Source organism: Rhincodon typus, chromosome 1 (genome assembly GCF_021869965.1).
Source record: "Rhincodon typus isolate 14 chromosome 1, sRhiTyp1.1, whole genome shotgun sequence".
In the NCBI taxonomy this organism is placed as follows: Eukaryota; Metazoa; Chordata; class Chondrichthyes; order Orectolobiformes; family Rhincodontidae; genus Rhincodon; species Rhincodon typus.
The window spans coordinates 152583645-152600589 of NC_063332.1; the positions used below are offsets into that span (position 1 = coordinate 152583645).

At 39.8% G+C, this 16945-nt stretch overlaps 1 protein-coding gene across 3 annotated transcripts in view; it reads left to right on the top strand.

Annotated features, from left to right (window-relative positions):
• LOC109916805 (alpha-1,3-mannosyl-glycoprotein 4-beta-N-acetylglucosaminyltransferase B-like) overlaps positions 1 to 16945 on the top strand; it is a 224421-nt gene that overhangs the window by 165339 nt on the left and 42137 nt on the right. For all 3 annotated transcript variants that reach the window (XM_048603784.1, XM_048603778.1, XM_048603788.1), the window contains 2 exons: positions 5573 to 5687; positions 12336 to 12466. In XM_048603784.1, coding sequence (XP_048459741.1) covers positions 5573 to 5687; positions 12336 to 12466 — 246 coding nt within the window. The remainder of the gene's footprint in view (positions 1 to 5572; positions 5688 to 12335; positions 12467 to 16945) is intronic.

Genomic DNA, 16945 nt, shown 5'->3' on the forward strand with positions numbered 1-16945 from the left:
TTTTCCTCATTTTCAGCTTTAAATTGGCATTCCTTTTGTCTGAGACTATGCCCTCTGGTCCTACACTCTCCGTTGAGGGGAAACATCCTCTTAGCATTTACCCTGTCAAGACCCTGAAGAATCCAATATGTTTCAATGAGATCACTTCTCATTCTTCTAAACACCAGCAAGTAGAGGCCCAACATGTTTTACCTTTGCTCATAAGACAATCCTTCCACACCAGGGATTATCCTGATTTCACTTCTAAAGTGTCCAGTATTAATTTGAAACGTTAAGCCATCTTTATCTTAACTCCTCGCTCAAGGACAGTTTCTCTAGGCTGAATTTTAACTTTGAGAACTGGACAATTTCATTCTGCAGCAATGGAATATCTGATGTGATGACATGGGTGTGATCTCAATATCATTACATCAGTTGACTAGAATATAGTGAGTGGATGGAGCTCAATGGCATTTTCATTTGAGTCATTAATGGCCTGCTAACATTATTAGTAGTCTAATCAACTGAAACAATACATTTTGCTCAGCATGTGAAACATGCCATGTGGGAACATCATTTTTTTCATGTTTTATTCTAAAGGCAGATATAGAGGATATTGACTCTGTACTTAACTTCAGCAGGATACTCTGTGGATAGTCCAGAATCTTGGACATTATCTGAAGTCTTATGCATTATATTATCTGTAAACTGATAGCACCTGGTAATATCACATCATTGCAGCATTGCCACCCAATGCTTATGAGCTTTATTATTTCTGTTGGAGATACATCTTCTAGTGAGCAGGAGAGTAAGATGAAGAAGAGGTAGGAGGCCAGATTAAGTATAGTCACTGCAAGTGCATGAAGGAGCCCAATCTGCAGAATGCAGGTTGCATTAGCCAGAGAGGCAAAGGTGGAGGCTGTACCAATCGTGTATATAGGTAGAAGTGACTTACCTGCGGATGAATAAGTGATGCTGCCTGAGGACACCTCAGCTTTCCAAAGTGATTGATTTCTGTTTGTAATGTTGGGCAAAGAAATTCACATCTAACTGTGTGTATGTGTATGTGTGTGCATGTGTTGGTGGGGGAGAGGGAGGGGGTGCAGCTGTGTATATGTGTTTGGGATTGGTATGGTGTGTGTGTGTGTGTATCTGTCTGTTTGGGTGTGCAGGTGTGTTTTAGTGTGGGTGAGTGCGTAGCTGAGTGGAGGAAGCATTCAATGTTGGCTACATTGAATGTCACAGTGATTTTGAAATTTTTGAAATAACCCCAAGCCACATGTAGGTCCTGAGTGACGTTACCCAGCATACCACGCACTATTGTCCAAAAATCTTTACAGCTGTCATGTTCAAACATACAGGATAATTCATAACCTTCCCCACTGACTGCAATAGACAGGCAGAAAGACCCAGAGGCTTTGCAGCAATGGTGGTGTTTCACAGGGTGCGAGGCGTAACTGACTATTCTCAAGTAGCTATCAAGGTACCAGCACGTCAGCCAGGTTTTCAATGACAAGACAGCTCCCATTCAATCAACATGCAATTAGTCTTCAAATTGCATGCAGGGAGCAGCCATGATTGCTATTTCCACAGGAACAGCCAGTTGCCAGCAATGCTTACACAACCAGATGCATTCCAAGGATGGCTACTGAGTAACAAGGGGTACCCATTGGAGCAGTGGCTGCAGACACCCGTCCAAAGTCCCAGGACCAATCCCAGTGCCAAAATAATTAAAGGGAGTTGGTGGTATAGGGATTATCTAACTGGAGCAGTAATCCAGGGTGGCAGTCTAATGTTCAAGAGACATGGGCTTGAATCTACCATGGCAGATGGGGAAATTTAAATTCAATAAAATTTTAAAGTAAAAGCTGGGAGGGGCCAGCACAATTTGAAGGAACCTCACTGGCTGAAAACCTGCACTGCAGCAATTAATTGGCCAATTGGTATCTTATAGTACATTTCTTGGAGATGATGAAAGTCAACAATCCACACACCTCCAACTCAAAACTCCCATCCACTGCAACAGACCATAAAATTCAGCCTTCTGTATCTTTTACATGAAACTCATTTACCATTTTGAGATCCAACTAGATTACCCTCAACTTTCTAAACTCAAGACGATACAAACAAAATGTGTGGAATTTATCCTCATATTTGGATCCCATGAACTCTGATATAATTTTAATGAATCTTTTCTGTACCCAATCCAAAATGAATTGGTGGAATCTGTTGCCTTTCTCCATGACAATTTTCATGCTATCAGTTATTTAGCTGGGCAGGAGTTGGCATGTGGAGTCATAGAGTCACAGAGTAATACATCATGGAAACAGGCCCTTCGGCCCAATCTAGTCTAAGCTAACCATGGTGCTCGCTTATCTAGTTCCAATTGCCTGCATTTGGTCCATATCCCTTTAAACCCTTCCCATCCATGTACCTATCCAAATGTCTTTTAAAAGTTGCTTTTGTACCTGCCTCAATCACTTTTTCTGGCAGCCCATTCCATATACGCACCACTCTCTGCTTGAAGAAGTTACACCTCAGGTCCCTCTTAAATCTGTCACCTCTCACCTTAAACCTATGTCCTCTAGTTTTCAATTCCCCATCCCTGGGAAAGAGACTATATGCATTCATTCTATCTATGCCCCTCATCATTTTATACAACTGAATAAGGTCACCCCTCATTCTCCTACGTTCAAGGAATAAAGTCCTCTCCCCATAACTTAGGCCTACTAGTCCTGGCAACATCCTCGTAAATCTTCTTTGCACACTTTCCAGTTCAACAATGTCTTTCCTATAACAGGGTGACCAAAATTGTGCACAATATTCCAAGTGCGGCCTCACCAATGACTTGTACAACTGTAACATATTATCACAACTCCTATACTCAATGCCATGACCAATGAAGGCCAGCATGCTAAATGCCTTCTTCACCACCCTGCCCACCTGTGACGCCGCTTTCAATGAACTACGTACTTATACTCCTAGATCCCTCTGTTCCACAACACTCCTCAGAACCTTACCATTTACTGTATAAGTCCTACCTTGGTTTTACTTTCCAAAGCACAACACCTCACACTTATCTGTATCGAATTGCATTTGCCAAACCTCAGCCCACTTCCCCATCTGATCAAGATCTCTCTGTAATTTTTGATAACCTTCTTCATTATCACTGATACCTCCTAATTTTGTATCATCTGCAAACTTACTAATCATATCTTGTACATTCACATCCAGATCATTTATGTAAATAACCAATAACAAAGGTTCCAACACCGACCCATGTGGCACACCGCTAGTCACAGGCCTCCAGTCCGAGAAACAACCTTTAACCATCACTATCTGCTTCCTACCATCGAGCCAACTAGCTAGTTCTCCCTGGATCCCATGCGACCTGACCTTCATGACTAGCCTGCCGTGTGGGACCTTGTCAAAGGCCTCACTAAAGCCCATATAGACAACATCCACTGCCCTACCCTCATCTATCTGCTTGGTTTCTCTTTGAAAAACTTTAAAAGATTTGTCAGACGTGACTTCCCACGTCCTTCCCATCTCCACTCCAAGTAATACCCACTAAAAGTTCTCACCCATTATTACTGGTTTTAACCCAGTGGCAGATGAGATACTTGCCATGAGAGGACCATAACAAGCCACCCTCCTCGGTTTTGCAGGTTTGTGCAACAATCCCTCGTTCAAAAGCACTCAGCAACCACCCCAACACCCACAAACAGACATCAGGACACTATTTAAATGAGCCACAACATATTTCAGCAACCCGGAACTATGCAAAGCAGAACAGGAGCACCTATACGGAGTCTTCTAAAGGACTGGATACCTGAAAAGCACAATCCACCATTACGTCCGAGACAGACCACCACAAGAAGACACAACACTAGACTCACTAATCATCCTACCGTGCATCAAGGACATTTCAGAGATGACCACAAGACTACTCAGACCCCTAGGTATCAGAGGGGTCCACAAATCAACAGCCACCTTACGACAGCTACTGATGAACGTAAAGGATCCCATATCCAAAACCAACAAAACCGGTGCAATATACAAAATACCATGCAAGGGCTGTGAGAAACACTACATAGGCCAAACCAGAAGAAAACTGACAATACGGATTCACGAACACCAACTAGGCACCAAGAGACATGACCAATTCTCACTTGTCTCACTACACACAGACAACGAGGGACACAAATTCAACTGGGACAACACAGTCATAATCGCTGAAGCCAAACACAGACACGAGGCCTGATATTCTAGCCGGAACTCCATCAATAAACACATTGAATTAGACCCGGTGTACAAACCACTGAGAAACAGAACCAGAAGTGGTACCAAAAACCCCAACAAACTGAGGCATATAAATAACAAGCAGGACAGAACACCAACGCTTCACCAGAGGCGCACTGACGATGTTACCTAGCAGGGTGGTGAAACGTTTGCAACCAAACCCACCGGCTTGGCGAGCATATCTGCTACTTCATCCACAACCCAAGCTACAAATCTTCTCATAAAACTTAAAGCACTCAGTACCAAATTGAGGAAAGTCAACTTCTGCTATTGTTGCTGAGACTCTCCTCCACAATCCTCTTCCTGCGTCACTCACTTGTACCTCCTCAATCTGAGGCCTTGTGTAGTGTAGTATCCCACTTTCATTAGCCTCGCTGCTGAGTTCAGAAGAGTAGGACTACTGATTGGCCAGCAGCTCTCAGCAGGCAGGACTTCCACCCCCATCACCAGCATCTTCAATACCAGAGGAAAGGTTACAACTCTTCTGTTAGGTGGCTAAGTGGCACGAGATGTGACAGATTTTAATTTTTGACAGTATTTGAAAACACAATGCGTTAAAAGCCAGGGCACCATATATATGAACAATAATGAATGTAGTTAAACTATCTGCACTTTATTCTACAAAAATGTACTGCTTGTATTTTGTTATCTATTTACTTTGTGTTCAGCAATTAACATGAAACTCAATATATATTAAGGATAAAGTAATAAAACTGCAGGTATTATGGAAGCTAAACAACATTTTAAAAATTTGATAATAACTGAAAACTGGAATTATTAATATTTTCAAAAATAAGAAAATGGATGCAAAAGATAGGAAGTGAAAAAGTAGCTATTTGAATGTAAATTCTGTGGTTTCAATCAGGAGCCAATGTAAGTTCTGCGTGAGTCCCGTTTGCCAAACCACATTGTAGGTAGTAAAGATTGGGGATTTGAGAGGTGCTGTCAAAAGCATGTTTGCTGTGTTGTTGCAGTGCATTTTGCGCCAGCAATGGATGGAGTGAATGCTTAAGGTTGTGGATATCGAACAGGTGTCAGGTTGAGCAGCCAGAAAGTAAAGGCAAGCGTTCTATGTTAGTTTTCTCTAGTAATGCACTAGTTAGTCTTTAATGTGCAAGATTTCTTTGTGGACTATTCAATGAATTGTTGACATATCTATGTGTGGTTGCTTTAAAGAGAACATATTAAGCTATCAACCGCCCAAGGAAATTAAAACAATCCATGTTTGCTTTAAGTATATTAATCATTCCACGACAATGAACTGATGACATTTTTTTTGTCTATGTAACAGTTGGAAGATGATATTATAGCAACGCCCAACTACTTGCAAACTATGATAAACTTTGCTGAACAGCAGCCTTCAGGTGACTGGCTGACCTTGGAGTTTTCGCAACTTGGATTTATTGGTAAGAGAGTTCATCATTACATTTTACATTCATAAATTTTCATTCAAAAACAAATTTTCAGAATAAAGTTGATCTGCAAATGAATATAACCTGGAGAAGTACAAATCTATTAATGCCTTTCCTTATATATTACCTAACATTAATGCATGATACATTACAGAAGATTAACATTTAATCCACTTCACCAGACCGACATTTTAAATTTACAAAAGCTGAATCATCCTGTAAAGAGCCCTTGTGTGTATTTAATTTTAAATAACTTAATTACAAATATCGTGTAATATATTTGCATTCTGGAAATGCTTACAATAATGTTCAAAAATTGCAACCTCTTTCAAGCACTGATAATTCTGCCAATTTCTTCTTTATTATGATTACAGGGGGTTCTGCTATAATGGAATAGTTGCGTTCCTGCACAACATCGTGTTAAAGAAAATTGCACTATAGAAATAACGGGGGCTATGAGAAAATCGGGGTTAGGGGGCAGACCACCAAAAAATATAACTCAAAATCAATCAAAAGCCTAACACATAGGATAGTGCACTTTGAACAAATGTTTTATTTATATCTAATAATGAAATAAAAGTAAATTTAACACCTTGTCTTGAAAATAATGTCAAGATCAATTGATGGGGGTGGAGGTTTTGAAGTTGCTCTGTTGTTAATGCAGGGGCTGAGGGTCGTTGTCATAATCATCATCGATGCCTTCAGGTGCAGTTTTATTTGCAGGGTTATGGTGAAAAGTAGTTAATCCAGAAGTGGAGGGCTGTGATTCATTGTCTTCTGACCATTTTTTCGGGGTTGGCTTAAAAAATGTCATCCAATTTTTGCTACTTTGCCCTTTCTCTTCTTTCATGAAGAAGCTGTTCATAGGGTGCCAAATAAGATTTTATTCCATGAACTACTACCCTGCTGCATTCTGCATTGTAATTATTGTCCTCTAAGAGCTGCAACAGCTTCTCAGTTTCCCTCAGGAAAGAAGACAAACAAAAGTGGAAAGCTCTTGTGGTGCTGCATCCTGGATTTCATCTTCTTCATCTCCAGCTTCCATTTACCCCTCAGCGACAAGTTGTTGTAGATCAGCTGTAGAAAGGTCTTCACAGTGGGACTCAAGCAGCTCTTCAACATCCTCACTCTCCACTTCTTCAAATCCAACTCGCTTTGCAAGATCACCACAATCTTCTTTGATTCTTGCGAGCTCCTCTGACGGATTAAAGCCTTATAAATCTTGAAAAAAATCTAGGAGAAGCTTCCACCAAACCACATGCAAGCAGCTCTTACTGACATCACCCCAGGACTCCACAATAATGTCAATTACATTCTTGATGTTAAAGCTCTTCCAAAATTGAAGAAGATGTCCTTATCCCCCTCAGTGGCTGCAATCAGCCTGTTAAATGTGCACCTTAAATAAAAAGCTTTAAAAGCTGCTATTGCACCCTCGTCCATGGGTTGAAGGAAAGAGATTGTGTTTGGGGGTAGAAATAGCACTTTAATGTTTTCGGAAAGCTCACCAATGGTCTGTGGGTGGCTTGGCGCATTATCTAGGATGAGGAAAATCTTGAAATCCACATTTTCTTTCCTGCAATACTTCCTAAAAACGTTTTCCAAAACATTAACAATAATGTCAAAAAAGATTTGCCCAGTCAGCCAACCTCTTTTGCTTGACCTAAAGTAGACACCTAGAGTAGACTTAAGGTAACCTTTCAAGGCTTGCAGGTTGACAGAATGATACACCACCACAGGCTTAAGCTTTGAGTCTCCCTTGGTGACCCGGCAGCACAGTCATCCGATCCTTTCCCACCTTAAAGCCTGAAGTGTGTGCTTCATTCATAGAAATGTAGGTTCTTGATGATTTGCTTCCAGTATAAACCTGTCTCATCCAATTGAAAATTTGATTCAAGATGTAGCCTTCTTGGTCAACTTTTTTTTTACTATGAAGGAAATGCCATTGCATGCTCCTCATCTGCACTGACAGCTTTGCCACATAACTTTACTTCATGAACAGCATAGCAGTTCTTAAAGATAAAGACCAAGATACAGTTTACTACATGATGGGAAGAGGTATATGCCTAGTTAGGCATGTTTTACCAGCACTATTAGGAACCAGAGATGACACATTGGTACTTGTGCTAGACTTTTCTTTTCTGCACTCAAACATTGCTTGACATCATCAGATTCAGGAGAGCTTAATGCAGCTTTAGCATTCATTCCTAATGAACCATTACATTATCCAACACTAGAGGCATCCAGGCAATCTAACATTTGCTACAGCAGTAAACAGCAGGTTGAGGCAGTTAAAGACAATTTATTTTTTGAAATATGCAATTAAAAATGTTAATTTTAAGTTGCATCTGATTGTATAGGAACAAGTACATGATCATCTTACCCACCTCCCAGTTGGAATGTCCCCACATAACACGATGGACAAAGATACTAACCTCACCCTCAAAAGCTGCTTTGTTGCTGGATTTAAATCTCCTTCATGTTATTCCAGACATGGAGATCAGAATCAATACAGCTAAAATTTTATTCAGTTTTTAAAATTTGCAATAGATGTAAATATTGCCCTTTCCTGGTTGCCCTGATATTTGAGTCCTACTGGATAGTTAAATTTGCAATCAAAAGCACAGTTAAATCTCTAATCCATTATTTAAAAAGCACAAAACAATGAAATGTTCCTCTACGCATAAAGTTAAATAAAAATTCCTTTGCTAAACATGGATTGTTTATGAAGACTATTTATTAATTGAATTATTTATATACTTCTGACACTGAGTGAATGTGTTTTTGTGTTTGCCATTGTCTTCAAAGAAAATAGTACCAGTTATTAATATTAGAAAGCCAAGCATTACCTCACAGGATTTCTGTGCTTTAAGACAACAGAACTTTACTGTATTTCAGAGCTTGAAATAGCATTCAGTTATACAAAATAATATCATGTTTCATTCATTTGTATGGCCTCACTAAGCTTGCAGGTTTTAAGGGTCTCATCATTGTTGTCAGTCTGAGGAGATGAATGTTGATATTTGAGCTGTGGTGATTATGTTTTCTTTGCTATTCAGAAATTGTAAGCTATTCTTAGTAAGCAGGATGCTGATTTGAAGATCTTAGAGATTTTGGTAACTCCATTATGTCTGAATGTGAAATAAAGTTGGTATTTACTAGAGACAGAACAATTCTTAAGAAATCACTGCCAACAGTATGAAGAATACATTCAAGGGAACATCAGCTTTTAAGCGTAGCACTGACTCAAATACTCTGATCATCCATCCCTGATCAGATTAAAGCTTACCGACATAACCATAAATTGCTTCTGCACTGAAGATTCCTGGACAAAAGGCTTACCAGGAATTCATGAATGCAGCAGTAAAGAGAATCAGTATGTAACTATGCCCCCCTTTTGCAGCAGTTAGTCTGCTGTGTTCTGTGATTTAAATAGCCAGCAGCACAGCTTACCACTGGGGCAGCTATTGCGAACAGGTAATTATATAAGGTAATTGTGTGGTTAGGGGTGACAGTCTTCTAAGGAAAGTAGGATATTAGATATGGTTAGGCTAGGTCAGGGTCAGGGGAGGTGACGTTGAACCTGGCAGCAGGGGATGTGGTATCATCTGGGAGAATGTCAGGCCAGCATGCAGGATACGTGGGTGGCTATCAGGTCTAAGAGGGGCTTGTCAGTTCCAGTGGCAGGGAGTGCAGGGGGCCAAAGGGTGTCGGGTCTGAAGGATGGTCAGGCCAGTGGCCGGGGTGGAGTCATGTCTGGGTGAAGGAAGGAAGCAGGCCATTGGTATCAGGTCAACAGGTTGAGGGTGGCAGTTTATAAGTCCAGGGTGGAGGGGACGTTTTCACATCTGGTGATTAGGCCAATGAGTTGGGGCTGTGGTGTCTCAACTGGAGAGAGATATCCAGTCCCGGGCAGTGGGGTGGGGGTGTGGTTCAAGGTTGCTAAGTTAGGAGAGTGTTTGAACATAAGAACAAAGAACAACACAGCACTGGAATAGGCCCTTCGGCCCTCCAAGCCTGTGCTGATGCATTTTGCCCTTCCATACCAGAACTGTCTTCACTTACAGGATCCATATCTCTCTATTCCGATTCTATTCATATATTCATCAAGGTGTTTCTTGAATGCTGCTATTGTATCTATTTCCATCACTTCCTCTAGCAGCATGTTCCAGGCACTCATCACCCTTTGTGTGAAAGACTTGCTTCACACATCTCTTTTAAACTTCCCCCCCAGTAGCTTGAACCTGTGTCCCCTAGTTATTGACCCTTCCACCCTGGGAAAAAGCCTCATACTTTCCACTCTATCCATGCCATTTGCAACCTTATAAACTTCTATTAGTTCATCCCTCAACCTCCTGCGTTCCAATGAAAACAAACCCAGTCTATCCAACCTTTCTTCATAGCTGAAATCCCCCATATCAGGCAACATCTGGTAAACCATTTCTGTACCTTCTCTTCTGGTAGTGTGGTGACCAGAAATGTATGCAATATTCCAACTGTGGCCTAACTAAAGTTCTATAAAGCTGCAGCAAAACTTGCCTATCCTTATACTCCATGCCCCTGCCCATGAAGGCAAGCAAGCCATAGGCTTTTTTCCTACTTTATCTACCTGCGCTGCCACATTCAGTGATCTGTGGACCTGCATACCAAGATCTCTCTGCATATCAATACTCCTAAATGTTCTGCCACTCACTGTATAATTTCCACCTGTCCTTGACTTTCCAAAATGCATCACCTCACATTTGTTTGGATTAGAGTCATAGGGTCATACAGTCATACAGTACTACAGCATGGAAACAGGCCCTTCGGCCCAAAGTGCTCCATGCTGACCATGATGCCCACTCAGCTAGTTCCAATTGCCTGTATTTGGTCCATAGCTCTCTAACCACTTCTCATACATGTACCTATTCAACTGTTTTTTAAAATTTTGCTACTTACCTGGCTCAACCACTTTCTCTGGCAGCCCATTCCATATACTCACCACTCTCTGCGTGAAGAAGCTGCTTCTCAGGTCCTTCTTAAATCTATCACCTCTCGCCTTAAACCTATGTCCTCTAGTTTTCAATTCCCCATCCCTGGGAAAGAGACTATATGCATTCATTCTATCTATGCCCCTCATGATTATTATACAACACAATAAGGCTCATTCTCCTACATTCCAAGGAATAAAGTGCTATCCTGTCCAACCTCTCCCTATAACTCAGGCCTATTAGCCCTGGCAACAGCTTCGTAAATCTTCTTTGCACATTTTCCAGTTTAACTATGTCTTTTCTATAACAGGGTGACCAAAACTGTGCACAATACTCCAAGTACAGCCTCACCAATGACTCATACAACTGTAACATGAGGTCCAAACTCCTATACTCAATGCCTCAACTGATGAAGGCCAGCATGCTAAATGCCTTCTTCATCACCCTGTCCACCTGTGATGCTGCTTTCAATAAGCTATGTACATGTACTCCTAGATCCCTCTTTTCCACAACACTCCTCAGGACCTCCATCTGCCATTTTTCTGTCCACACTTCAAACTGAACGCAGTAGCTCAGCGCCAGGAACCTGGGTTCGATTTCATCCTTGGGTGACTGTCTGAATGGAGTTTGTACGTTCTCCCTGTGTCTGCATGGGCTTCCACAACTGTGGCCAAAAAGGATACAAAGATGTTTATCAATGCTCCAGCTATTTGTTCTCTTGCCTGGTCTAGGGATAGGGATTCCGGCCAGTGGCACAGTGTTGGGCCCTAGTTGTCAGGTATAGTGCTGGCAGGAGTTTCTGGTCAGGGAGGATAGTGGTCATATATCAGGGTTCTGTGTGCTGTAAGATGTTGGAGGTTGAGGATGGTTATTTAAGTCATGAGTTGGGCATTCTGATAGTAGTTACCCTGGAGTCAGATAGATTTCCTTCGGAATCAGCTGCATCTGGGATTCTGCATGGTCTCAATGCACAACTCCCCTTAACGCTGTGGAATCGATTCTCTGGCAATCGGAGTATCTGAGCCATTGTTTATTTTTTAAAATGAACCTTTGTTTACTGAGTTCCTTAAACACACGGTAGATAACTTGTTTTCCTGTACTTTCTATTCTTTGCATTTATTGATATACCTATACTGTCTTATTTGAATAGGGCCTCGAAACTATTCCACACTAGACTATATTGACCAGTTAGTGCATTTCAGATGACTAAGACTGCAATATTATTTTCACAGTTAATTGTGTTGCATTATCCATATATTTAGTATGATCTAAAAGAAGAAAATCCATTAAGTCATGCTAATTAAATTTGGATGACAATTTGAAAGGCTACTAAGTATCACAGTGCTGTCATGTTCACTGGAGGAGAAGAATAACCAGAAGAACCTACACTTTAATTATATTGCAATCAATAAAACAGTTTTTTTTTGCAGCAGTGATGCGCCTTGAAACACAACTTGTCACTACACCCAAGGATTTAGCAATCAGAAGAAACTGTTTCCATTTTATTACATAATGAATGCACTTTTATAAAATTATACAATTGTACTCACATATTTTATTTGTTCTCTTTCGTCAACATCTTCATCTATGATCATGTCTCCACACGATAATCTCCCAATAAAGCATGGAGTGGCAAAGTAAAATTGTTTTCCTTCTTTTTTACTGTCTGTCTTAGGAAAATTGTTCAAGTCTCCTGATCTGACATTTGTCATAGAATTCATTATCATGTTCTACAAGGACAAGCCGATAGATTGGTTACTGGATCACATATTGTGGGTGAAAGTATGCAATCCCGAGAAAGATGCTGTAAGTTAATTTTTCTTTCTTGGTAGCTCAAATACCAGCAACAAAACCTGCAATAATCATCTGTTTCCATCTCTATATCTATTTCTATTTCAATTAATCACAGTTTTGAGTATTAGAAGCTGAATAGTACCTTTGCTTTATGTTGAAATTAAGATTTATGGAAGATAGATAGATAACTACTTCACAGTCGTGATGAAGAGGCTGCACAAACAATAAATTCTTCAGTTTTAGAAAACTGTTTTTACATATGGCATTAATTTGTTAAGTATCCATTATGGTGAACATCTATAGAATCAATAGTAAATCATATGTGTGTTTGAAGATTGATCAAATCGGTCTTCTTCACTACTCTTCATTCAGCCAACTCAATTTTGACTGAAAGTTTCAATTATTTTTGTTTTCCATCCAACCTTTTGCCTTTCTCCTCTTAAGGTGCTTATTCCTTTGGGTGGTGGTTTCAGGGAATCTTGCAATTCTTAAATACTAGACAAAGAAAACGATCTCTCATGTGTAAGCAGGCTGGTGGACTGTGTAGAGCAACACAATTGAGTCCAATGCTGTTTTCATCTGAAGGACAAAATATCATGCCTACCACCCAAGATGCAATTCAAGCAAGTGAAGCTCCTGAAGCACTTGTTAGAAGCGCATTTGGCAAAATTTTCTCTTAATGGCAGGAGCACCATCACACAAAACACTCCAGAGAAGGATCTACAGGGGATTTTGTGACAAATGAAAGGCCTTTCTAAACATTTACCAGCACATTGTTGATTCAGTTATGAGTGATGTAATTTAATTGGCTTTTGTTGATATACTATGATCAGAGAATGCATTACTGATCAGGTGGTCAGAGCAGTGGCAAACAGGATTAAATCCAGAAAAGAATGAGGTAATGCAGTCTGGGAGAGCTAACGAGGCAAAGACGATACTAAGAATTAGGACCTTCTTATACAGATCTACAGATCCCTGAAGGTAGCAGGATAGATAGATAACGTGCTTAAGAAGGTATATGGGATACTCACCTTTATTAGCAGAAGCATAGAATACTAGACGAAGGAAGTCATGTTGGCACTGTATAAAACACTGGCGAGGCCACAAATGGAGTACTGCCTCCAATTCTGGTCACCATTCCATACTGCTTGACTCCATTGTAGAATGAATCCTAACCACTGCTCATCATGCTATATGAGCTATCTGTTAGAATTTTTGCTAACATCTGTTTTCTGGTAGGGAATGACAGAGCCTGCTTAGTCTAGTGTGGCAAAGGAACACCACTTCGTAGTCAAATGAAAAGAGGTTCTTATCTTAAACAAAATGTAAATTAGTGCAAATGCAAATTATGTTAATATGTTAGACATTACAGCCAGAGATTATGAGGAGCTCAAGATCCTGACCTGTTCCCCCACCAAGCCCATATGACATAGTGAGTGGGCCCAAGGCTCTCTTCAGCATTAAGCCTTTCAGACCCTCACGTGCTCATACAACAGAACTGAACACTGGTTGGAAAGTAAGATGCATTCAAGGGATATCTGCCTTCTTTGCCTATTTCTTCTTGATTACTGGGGCTCACCAGCTCTATCTCTTCCTGTATAGTTTTAAATTGAGAATTTTCCACATTTACAAATGTGCTATCCTCAAAGGTCAGTAGTCAGTAAACTCAGTTTGCTGGACAGCTGGTTTGCAATGCAGGGTGATGCCAACAGCATGCGTTCAATTCCTGCAGTGGCTGAGGTTATCAATGAAGGACTGTCCTTCTCAACCTCTTCTCCTTGCCTGGGGTGTGTTGACCTTCAGCTTTAACCACCACCCAATTATCTCTCTCTATAGAGAGAGCAGCCCTACAGTCCAGCAGGACAATGGTGACTTCACCTATCGTCAAAAGTTCTCAACCTCATGGATGTGTCACTGCACAAGCTGCTGCAACTGATGACAGTTTTCATACATGTCTTACAAGAAATTATCTGGAATTCCTCCATGAAACAAGGTATGCTTCACAGAGGTCAGAACTTTGCTGTCATTCCTGTATTAGGTAAGGAAAACTTATTACATAGAAAAAAGACCTAGCAGCTGCTCACATCTTTTCTTCTGTTATCACATGAATATAGGGAGGTTAAGCAAATGCTTAACTCTATTAAAAAAATGAATTTTCTTTTTATTTCCAAGCTTCATGGGCTAACCTCCTGATTGGTTCTCAAAGCTAGAATCTTGTGACTCAGAGGCAATAACACCATATTGTCAGTTGTTAAACATTTGTTAGAGGAAAATAAAAAGAACTCTTACATTTTTCCATAGATGGAATATCAACAAAAATGACTTAGTTATTCACAATCATATTGGGAAGTTAGTTGTGCTAGATAAGATTAAGACTCCAAAGTTTTGGCAGAGCACTCACAAAAATCATTATCTCATTGCAATGGCAAAACAGTATAGCTGTACGACACTAAATAAAACTATTAAAAACTTCTCATTTCATCACTGACAATCTTCTAGTGCAAATACATTACTTATTGCACTTTTTTTAAATCTTTAGAGTGATGAACTGCTGGCAAAGGAAGAATTGAATGAAAATTAAACAATGCTAACTGAATGCTTTAAAGTGTTGGATGCAGGAGATTGTGGGGTTAGCTCTATATAACTGAAGTAGAATCATCTCCCTGACTTGTTTAGCTGTCTGCCATGACAGGAGTAATTTTCACCTTCTCCAATGGATATAACCTGGCCATGTTGTTAGAAAGAATTTTTAAGGTAGTCCTTAAAAGTAACTATGTAAAGGAAGCAGAAAGTTATGAAAGAATGTGGACAATTTCTGCGTTCTAGAGGGTTTACCATGTTACTTCTTGAAAATGAAGAGTCAAACGTTGAGATAAGTTATGGTTCACCTACTGTTTACAAAATATCAACTGACTTTGTGGGAAGAAGAATGCAAGCCAAAACTTTTAAGAGATAAGTCTTATGGCTTTAATTGTGGATTGACTGATGCCGCTTCAGTGTATACCTAGATGAGTCAATTGAAGCAACAAATCTCCAAGATGCTGATAGCAAAAAGAAAGATCTCTCTCCGGGAAAAAGTAAACTTACAGCAGGATAAACTGCACAGATATCTTACAGCGAAGTCTCTTCCAGAAACCTGAGAAAGTTCCATAAATCAGGATCTTTAACTTTTTTTTACACTCTGCAAGTGAAAGTTCAATTCAAATACCTAAGTCTAACCAACTTTCCATCTCAAAATGAAGTTTGATTTGAAGGTCACATTCATTCCACAGCTGCCAGCGTTATAATCTCAATGACAGGAAGTCAACCAGATCTTGCGAAGTGTTCCCTTTTTAAATCTTTATGTTCGGCCAGTGGGGTGATTTTTACATTTGCCTTTTTCAAACCCAAATCATCTCTGCAGAGTTTTATTGACTTGTCTGCCATGTCAATGTTTGTATCTGGGGTTAAAGAGATGTAGTTTAGTTGTGCATAGTAGTTTGGTTGTTAACCAGTTTTACCACCTATTGTAAGAGTACGTTTGCCTCTATTAAATGAGTTATTTTGAGTTTATTAAAGAAACCTGGTGAAAATCTTTTTGCTCTAGATATCAGTAAACAGGGAAGCAAATTGACCATTTTAGAGATTAAATTAAATATTTACACTTTGGTACAGCTCATGGGGTGATAGAACTTGATTACTAGTGAACATCTCCCACCAAGAGTCATACCAATGCACATTATCTGTCCTTTGTAGAAATGGGATAGGGTGATGGCTCTTCTGGAGTCAATCAGAAGTGGTTATTATCTGGTTATTATGTAGGTGGTGATGTTAAAAACTCCCCCTCCCCTGTGTCAATAAAGCTAAGTATGTTTACTATCTTACTTATCATTCAGAGCTCATTTGGACCAATTGTATGGCAAGAAAAAAGATATATGACCAAAAACACAACTTTCAATAGAAATTGTATATAAGTTGGGATATCTTTATTATTTAAAATAGATCAGCCTCTCAGAACAACCTCATTTGTGGCTGTACACCATTTCTACAAAATTCTTACACATACTGAGACATGATTCAAATGATACACGATTAAAATACCAAATTGTAATGCAATTGAAACTTATTTAATAACAAAAACATGACATATGTTAATAGATGGTACCAATAGAATATTGATTAATTTTTTCCATAACTATCATTCCAATATGAAAATGCAGTCCATGTGGTATAGAATTTGAATTTCTCTGACATAGTGCATATCCTAGACAGCGCACCATTCTGAACTTCTTCAGGCTATTGTTACCTCATATGTATTGTGTGTCAATCCAGGCATCTGCTTTACATGGGGGTGCTGACCATTACTGCTTAGGTTATGTGGCTGCTGGTTGACTAGATTCTTCTTGTTCTATAAAGAACTACTTGCTACTACATTAACATTACATAGCCCACTTGTCTTTGTATAAAACTGATGTGTGGACATGTTGACATCATAACATTTATGATTGATGT